Below are 8878 nucleotides of genomic sequence, written 5' to 3'. Positions count from 1 at the left end.
CATAAAAACAAGCGAGTGGGCGTTCACAGCAGTTTGCTGCGGATCTTCTCTGCGCTGCGGAAACTTTCCACAAAATGGTGCAACAACTCTCCAAATCTGGAGCAAAAGAGGCTCGTCTGCTCAAAGCTGGGCACCCACCAGCAGGTAAACATGTGTTCACATCAACTTTTATAGGTGTTTGTTTTGTTGTTTTAGTTTTAACCAAAGCGTTTTTGTTCTTGTGCCGTTTGACCCAGATACACAGTCATGCAGAAAAACAAACCCTAGCTCGGCCTTACTGCTGCGGTTTGAAATATTTCTGGTTTTCTTGTTTGTTGGGTTGCATTATTATTCATCTACCTCTCTGCAAGACGTTTTTCTGAAAAGCGTCCGGATGTTGGCGGATGTTTTTTCATTTTAAAGGCAGGCCTTGTGGCGTAAAAACGTGACAACTCCGCTCCTGCAGGCGCAGTTTGCACACAAGGTGTTAATCAGTTTACTGAGCAGCTTAGTTTCTAATTCTCAGTAATGCATCGAGGGGCAAATCTGCCAAAATCCAAAATATAACTTTACTCATTTATTTATACAACATGCAGCTAAAATAAAACCTGTGCAAATATTTAAATACACAAAAATATTGAAATGCACAAAACTTCAGAAATCCATTAACTAAAAACAGTTTAGTTCATCTCAGATGAAACAAATTGTTCACTACATATTTTTTTATTTGCTACAGTCCTTCTCGAAATGACTCTGGGCTCGTCAAATACTCACCTTGCGAAAACCTTATTGCAAACCAATTGGTTCCTCTGTATCCATCTTAGCCCCGCCCACTGTCTTAAAACTCATTCTTTCTTTCAAACTTTCAAGTAATGCAGCAGAATACCTTAAGATTTTCACATTTTAAAAAAAGTTACATTTATTTATATATCTAATGCATATAGTGAGATTTGAAATAAACACCCCTTTTATATTTTATCGTCGTTAGTGAAGGCAGGAGGAAAACGAGTTGCCAAGAAAACCCTGGAGGATGGATCTGCCCATGGGACTCCTGAGAAAGAGACAAAGAGGTCTGATAAACTCAGATACAACCCTCAATTCACTGAACACGCCACCACCCTGACTAAATTAAGAAGCCTTGGCTAATTAAGTGAATATTGTTTGTGTTTCTTTTCTTTTTTCAAACCTGTGCAGCCGGTCTCTTGCCACCTCCAACAGGATGCAACAAGTTGGGCTTCTTCTGACTGGGACTCTTGACAAGGTTAAAAAAAAAAGAGAAAACGAATCTATTTCTTTGGCTTGCTTAATTAAATTTAACTTCATCTAGATTTCCATAGTTGCTAACTATAAAACCCCTGCTTGTGTATTTTACAGCTGAGTCATGACTTTCCAGAGACCCCTGTGAGCGTGAGGCACAGCAAGGTGCGCCCTGCTGTGGAAAGGTCTCACTGCCCCCGGAACTTCTGCATCCAGCAGCCCAGGAAGTTTTGAATTTGCCTAAGAATACCCCAGAGTCTATTGTGTTCAGTCTGTTGTCAAACGTTAAACTCTTGAGGGGAAATGGCAGGTTTTCTGTGAGGTGCTGATTTAAGCTGTTTACCGTTAAGAAGAAAAACAACTTTCCTTTTGTGCTAAGCTTTTGAAGAAGAATCATGAAGATCAGCGTTTTTTGTATCTTTTTGAAAATGTCATAGTTTTGCTTGAGAACTTATTGTGGGAAAATGCATGGGAAATGGGTTAAAGTAAGTTGATTAATGGATTAGAGGCATGTAGTGAAGCTTAAAAAGCCTTTTCTTTTGTTTATAGGCTGTCTATGTATAACTCTTCATTGTAGATTTGTATAAAAATAAATAAATATGCTATCACAGTTTGATTTTTTTTTTTTTTGTCTTTTGTGTGCAATTTGCATTGAGTCAAGATGACCACTAGATGGAGCCAAAATACAATTTCTAAGCTGGGACCGACAACAAAATGCATACAGTACGTCTAACCCTGTACCCTACAAGTATGGTGCATGTTTGCTCCAACACTTGGAATTGAAATGACTGGATCAGCTCAGCATAAGCCAGTAATCTGAGTGGAGAACACTATATTCGATGTCAAATGGAAGTTTAGTTCTTTGTTTATGTTCATAAACCTGGGCAATACATCTGACAAGTAAATCATGCAGGTTTCTAAAAAATAAATGTGTTGCAGAAAATGCTGTCGAAGATTTTTAACAGGCTAGCTTAGTTTTAGCAAGAGGGAATCTGAGAGGACAGTTGACGTTTGCCATTTCTTGACCAGATCTAAGAAAAAGAGGTTTTTCATATCAGTGAGACTTTCCTGGTTAAATATAAAATTAGGGATTAACTATAGTCAAGTGGACACAAAGAAAAGATATAAAATATGTTCAGATTTTACCTTCCATGCGAAATCTGCAAAAAATATTTGGATTAGAACTGTTTAGCTATTGTTGCAGAGGCTCATGGAATAACTGATTGGCAAAAATGCAAGACTTGGAAGTTTTGATCTTTTAAACATATTGACATGTGACAGCTAGCCAGATCATTCAATTTTATGATTTACAAGGACAAAGAGTGTAAAGTTTAAGGAATTTTTAAAATGCTATACAAAAGGATGCTTTGAATTTGCGCTTAAGCCATTTGCTTTGTTAAGGCTAAGTAAAATAAGTAATTTCTGAAGTATTGGGGTGGGGGGTATAGATCCCAAAGAAAGGGTCTTAAACAGACCATGAAAAAATGGGGAGATACAGAATGATGTTTCTGATTTTTACCACAACAAAATCTGATTGCTATCTGATTGTTTTCATGTTCAGTTCTATTCAAGAAAATTTATTTGACTGTCAGTTTTGCATCAGAACCACTTTTTAGTGGCAAATCAGAAGAAAAAAAAATCACACCATAAAATTTGTTCTACAACTCTAAGAATTATATTCTGTTTGGCATGTTAGGTTGCATCTTCTCATTCAGTGTGTTTGTGGATGGTTGTGTGGCTCTACTATGAACTGTAAACCTATCTGTAGTGTAATCCCACCTCTTGTATAATAAATGTAATAAAAAAAATACCTTTTTGTTTTGATTCCAAGCTTTTATAAGAAACCTGTAGGACTCTTTTTGGCGACACTCATTTTGAAGCTCTATGTGACAGGATTAGTCAAAACCTTGTAAATTTGAAAGTACATTAGCTCATCAAAACACAACCCCAAAATGTGTTTGTGAAGTCTCTGCCTCATTTCTGTTTCTGTGAACAGATCCACAAACAATATCTGCTCATTTGTTTGCTGGGAACAAACCCAACAGTCGCCTGGTGAACACAATGTGCTGACATCAGAACCCTCTGTGACCTTCATGCTGTTCGTACACGCCTTTGATGCCATCTGTGTGCAAAGTTGAGAGACCTCCTCAGGTCTGTTTGAGGAGTCAGAGCAGCCGGTGGTCCCCTGACCTGCAGGCACGGGGCATTTCACTGCCAGTGAGGGCCCATGAGGGGCCCTGGAACTCGCATCGGCACGGCAGAGAAACCCCCCCCCCTGTGGTGGCTTTGTCACAAGGGATGATAGAGAGAAAAATATGATGCTGACATATTCCCATCATTCTTTCAAATTGCATACAATTATATTACCTCCAGAGGGCACCATATACCAGGACAGAACAGCATGGGTGGATTTACAGAGACACCTTGGTTGTTCACACTTCAGGCAATAATGCTCTTTTTTAAACACTCCTATATACATTCACAAAAGTAACAGCTAATTTTACATCTTTCTTAGACTTGGTATGACAATCGAGCATATTGTTACAGTCCATTGCATTAACAGTTAATTTGAGCATTAACTGTTAATGCAATCAAGAGCGAAAAGAATAGGTTGGTTGAAAAGATTCAGATCCACCTGGAGATACTGAATCTATACTAGCTACATCCAAAATTATAATATTCCATTTTTAAAAAAACAATGGGAAGAGCTTCAGTGACAAACTAACTACTGTTAGCAATACATTCTTTTTCAAACACAGAAGCAATGTGTTCGCTAAGGAAGGTTGTATTGTATTATTGTGTGCTTGAAAATCTTGAAAGGACAGAGTAAATGTAAGAAGTTGGGATGCATTAGTTAGCTATGCTGCAGTGCAATACGAAGGTTTCACATAAAACATACCTGTTCTCCCTGTACTATAGGCTCATCACATAGTCCAAAATGGTGACTGGTACATTAACTGGTCTCTGTAAGTTGCCCTTAATAGTGTGAGTGTGTGTGTATATGGGGGCGTGTGTGTGTGTGTGTGTGTGTGCTTGTGGGTGTGTGCGTGTGTGTGTGTGTGTGTGTGTGTGTGTGTGTGTGTGTGTGTGTGTGTGTGTGTGTGTGTGTGTGTGTGTGTGTGTGTGTGTGTGTGTGTGTGTGTGTGTGTGTGCATGATTGTCTGACCTACAATGGACTCGTGGCCTCTCAACCAATGACCCGTTGAAATAAGCACAATTTGATCTAGGGCCATTTTTTCCTGGTAAATTCTTATATTCATATAGGCCTCATATATAAATATTATGTGAGCATACATTGCATGATTAATTACTATACTATTATATATTTTATTTGTTGTGGCATGACTACACATTTTTTCAATGTATAAATGAAAAACAGATGTGTTTGAAGATATTGTTCATATGCAAACCATGGGTATTTTTGTTTTTTAACAGATTTTCTTTGCTATGATCTATGATATATTTTTCAAAGAAGTAAAGATTTCACCACAACATTTAGCAAAATATGTTGTTTTTCTAAAACAACATATTTTTAGAAAAAACAAAAAAATGTTTTTTTTGTTTTGATTCCAAGCTTTTATAAGCTCTTATAAGAGTCCCACAGGACTCTGAAGGAAAAAAATAAGAAGCAAATTCTGTTTTTTGTTTATTTGGCTTGATCACAGATCACACAAAAATCAAGCTACCTAAGGGGCCTGTGGAAACAAAATGAACCTATGCAAGTGAAGCTATATTTGAGTTCCAGGGCTTCAGACTTAAATCTTTGAGTCAAAGCTTGACTCAGATGAGTCCCAAAGCCATATTATGAACCACTCTGGATAGAAAAGCTGAACAAAATGACGATTGCCCGCAGAACGTAAACTGTTCACTTTCCATAACTGTATAACCCAGTTACAGTTTTTCTATCTGGTTGATTTCTGTGCATATTTACCACTGTTGTGATCATCAAAAGTCTTTTGGTGAAGAAATCTGCCCACCAACACATTGCATGTGTATTATTATTGTGTTTAAAACACATAAAACTGTACATTTGTTAAAAAAAATTCCAATGGTCCATTGTACTGTATATTGTGCTGTTTGAAAGCTCTCATCATACAGGCTTTGAAATACAGCTGATTTTATCCTTATTGGTCAAAAGCAGATGAGTAGAAAATAATATTTAAATGTTCTTTTCATATGGAAACTAATAACCACATATAAACTGTTGAGGGAGGGAAAGAATAACAGAATTTTTCCATATTTCAAGATGAGCAACTGATTACGGCTATTGTACAGTTTCACGTGAAAGACACAATTTCTTCACTTCACATCAGGGTCAATCTTGTCAAATACCTTTTATTATCGTAAAACAAATATGGTTAAACAAAAGCGTAAAAAATAATGACATAAATAAAAATTCCTAAGAGCTTGAACAAGAATATGTGTTGAAAAATGGATATTGAAAACATTCATTAAAGAAAATGAAATTATCAAAACATACTCAGACGATCTCTGCTTTTTGCTTCTGCTGCTTTTTGCCTTTATGATGTCACCAATGTATATTTTGTGATGTGATACTTTTATAATAAACCAGTAATGAAAAAGAAGGTATTATTTTAAAACATACGCTCTGGTTGTAAAATGTAAACTCTTACACTGACTAAAAAGTTTTTCAGGTAAAATATGGATAAGCAGACATTTTAATTTGGTTGCTCTAATTCTTTGAAGCCTGCAGCTATTATATACTGGAACTGTAGGAGGCGGTGGTTCCTCTGAACACCAAACATTAAAAACATTGTCCCATCTATTTTTTCCCCCCACCCCATTCACTGAACAATTAAAAGTAGAATACATACATATTTGAATTTTCATGAGTTTGAATATGGATTTCATAACAAAAAATACTTTTTTATTGCATTATGTGCCTAATGCTGAAAAACAATCTCCTGACGCTATATGGACAGTGACCTCACGGGCAACATAAAGTAAATGATAGGTACAAGCTGAGGTGTGCAGTATAACAATATTTATAAAATGTTGTACTTCAAAATACTAAATCAAATACCCACATTTTTCTTAGTAAAATCTGACAACCAAAACAGGCATGGACTGGGAATAAAGGGGAGAAAACAGCTAGAAAAACACAAGTGTGTAGGAGGAAGCTGATCAGCAGCCTTATGTGATGTCACTAGAGTTATGATTGCTTTTTACAACATTCACAAAATAATAAAATAAACAAAAAAAATGACCTTTATAACTTGCTTTTTAGATGATTACCTATATCAAGAAAGTGACTGATTTCAGAGAAACAATGGTGAGTAGCTTTAAACAATATATAACAAATTTTCCACGCACAAACTTAGCTAAAATTGTATTACAACTTGCATTTATTTGGGATCAGGAAAGTGAATAACAGTTTAATCCCCCCCCCTTTTTTTTCCGGAAATCTTGTGTGAACTATATACTATATTTCTGTTCCTGTGACCCTGCAGCTTTTATCTCCTGCTTCCTTTCATGTCCATGAGGCTTTTCCAGTGAGAGGAGGGAGGACGGGGACTTTGTTCACTGAGCTCTGCCTCCAGATGACCTCATGGCGGGGAAAAGAGGAGGAGAAAAAGTAGGAGAAGGAGGAGTCCGGCGTGCTCCTAGTCTACCTTGCTGAATCAAACTGGGTCTGGGACTGAGTTCGCGTGGAAGTACGCTGTAAGAACCGGGAGAACTTTTCTTCCCCCTTTTCCAGCACTGTGATCTCCATGACATTTACCAGGTAAGACTTTAAAAGTGCTACTTTGCAGACTGTTGCGGGGAGGGTGTGTGAAGAGTTCAGGGGAGATGTGTCACGTTTTAGCTGGAAGTTTGTGAGGAGGAGGAGGAGGAGGAATGCCGAGACATGTCCATTGAGGAGCCATGCAGCAGGGCAGACAGCTGACTCACTGTAACTCCAATTAAATACTTCTGCCTCGTTTCTGTAGATTCTCGTTGTTTTTTGTTTCAGCTATAAAACTCGCTGAACTTTGAGGCTGAGTTTGCTTTGAACATCAGCGAACACACCATTCAAACTCCAAAACTGGCGCTAAATGAAAGCGTTTCACCGCTGTTTCATCACTTAGGACGCTAACATGAAGAAATGCGTTGCGCATACAAGTCTTCAAAGTAGCAGTGCTTTAATTGGATTATTTATTAACGAACGCAGTTTAAATTAGGTCATTCCTCTGGATAAGTTTGAGTGTGGTTTATACAGCAGTGTGAAAAATGTGAGGACACACCTCTAAATATTTAGTTTTCTATTAAAAATATTTCCAAAGTGAGGCTTAATTATATTTTTGTTTATATGTATAAAGTGGTTTAGTTGAACTTAAGCAACTAAAGTAAATCTCATCTTTCAAAAGAGCTTGTCAAGTCAGAGTGAGGACACCGTACCCTCCTAATTATTTCCACTTGGAGATGTGTTTAGTCGGTTTCAAGTCATGGCAACAACACCTTAAGGAGATCAAGATATGGGCTTTGACTCTGGCTTGAATCATCACATTTCTTAAATCTCACTTAGTCATCTATTGGACCAACTTGCATATTTGAGTACCGTAATTACTATTGCACAGTTTCCATTCCGCTTTAGCTTAATTTTAATTTTTTATTTACTTGTTTATTTAGTTTTCCTCGTGCCCCCTCTGATACAGTTTACAGTGAATATTTAATGCTGAGCTGGGTAGATTTTGCTGCAGCAAAGCATCTCCAAACTATGACACTCTCACCTATTAATGTTTGTCATTTGGTTGGAAAAGCTGGCACTGATTGATCTTATAAATTTTCTGTGTCACTGTTATGTTTATGTTGCTGTTGCTCTGTAAATGAATTTTTAACCATCACATATTTAGTGGAACTGCAATTGAACTGCCCTCCATCAGCACCCTGTTTGTGATTGAATACTATTTTGAAATTCAGAAATTCCTTAAACTGCAACCTTCAATGGCAAATACAAGGCCGACAGTACAACCAGTTGCAAGATCACAAATCCAAAAGTTGGAGCAAAAACTGCAAATGTACTGATAGTAAGGTACTTTGTACACTGAAACAAAAATATATGTTTCATACATTGTTTATTGAATAGTCTTCTAAAAGAAGTCAAAAACCCAGACAGCAGAACATCTACAAAGACTTCAGCCTCCTAGTCTATGATGCCTCATGAATGCATCATAGGTTTTGCTTGTTTTGACTGAGGGTTAGTCATAACAAGAAACACTATGCTTGGGTTCATACAAGGGAAAATCTATTAGATGTACCAAAGGATAAGAACAAATTTTAAAAGAAAGCAGGGATCCTCTAATCAGCTGGCCAGTGATTGAAATCGCTGTTTTCCCCCTTTGCCTTTATGTGTTTGGGAAAATACCAAAATAACAAAAAAAATGCAACCTTTTCTGTTATTTCCTACTTTTAATTTCTATCAAAGCATCAACTAATAGTGTGCTATTTAATAGAGATCATAGATATTATATGGTGATTGCTTCATACAAATAAAAACTAGAGCTGCAATAATAATATTAGTGCTGCAATTAAGAGTTATTTTATTTGGTGGATAATCTATCTGTTATTAGATCTGAAATTTTAGAGTTTGTATTTCCCACAAAGCTCAACAACACTAATCTGATTCTGGCATTATTACTGG

The 8878-nt window shown here is 36.9% G+C and overlaps 2 protein-coding genes across 3 annotated transcripts in view; both read left to right on the top strand.

Moving 5' to 3' along the window:
• Positions 1-1852, top strand: dapl1 (death associated protein like 1). Its single transcript, XM_005805319.3, has 4 exons — positions 1-144; positions 968-1049; positions 1174-1240; positions 1354-1852. Exons 1-4 carry the CDS (start codon positions 75-77, stop codon positions 1468-1470), a joined length of 336 nt encoding a protein of 111 aa, XP_005805376.1. The 5' UTR covers positions 1-74; the 3' UTR covers positions 1471-1852.
• A 5023-nt stretch (positions 1853-6875) lies between these two features.
• The window catches only part of tanc1 (tetratricopeptide repeat, ankyrin repeat and coiled-coil containing 1), a 104828-nt gene continuing 102825 nt past the window's right edge, over positions 6876-8878 (top strand). For both annotated transcript variants that reach the window (XM_023336943.1, XM_023336942.1), the window contains exon 1: positions 6876-6982. The gene's annotated coding sequence lies outside the window, so the exon portion shown is untranslated. The remainder of the gene's footprint in view (positions 6983-8878) is intronic.

This window comes from Xiphophorus maculatus, chromosome 7 (assembly GCF_002775205.1).
Source record: "Xiphophorus maculatus strain JP 163 A chromosome 7, X_maculatus-5.0-male, whole genome shotgun sequence".
In the NCBI taxonomy this organism is placed as follows: Eukaryota; Metazoa; Chordata; class Actinopteri; order Cyprinodontiformes; family Poeciliidae; genus Xiphophorus; species Xiphophorus maculatus.
This window is presented reverse-complemented; position numbering and strand designations above follow the sequence as displayed.

Coding starts and splice junctions, on each gene's coding strand:
- dapl1 (XM_005805319.3), top strand. CDS start 75: ATGGTGCAACAACTCTCCAAATCTGGAGCAAAAGAGGCTCGTCTGCTC. Junction 145..967: donor AGCTGGGCACCCACCAGCAG/GTAAACATGTGT, acceptor TATCGTCGTTAG/TGAAGGCAGGAGGAAAACGA. Junction 1,050..1,173: donor CCTGAGAAAGAGACAAAGAG/GTCTGATAAACT, acceptor AAACCTGTGCAG/CCGGTCTCTTGCCACCTCCA.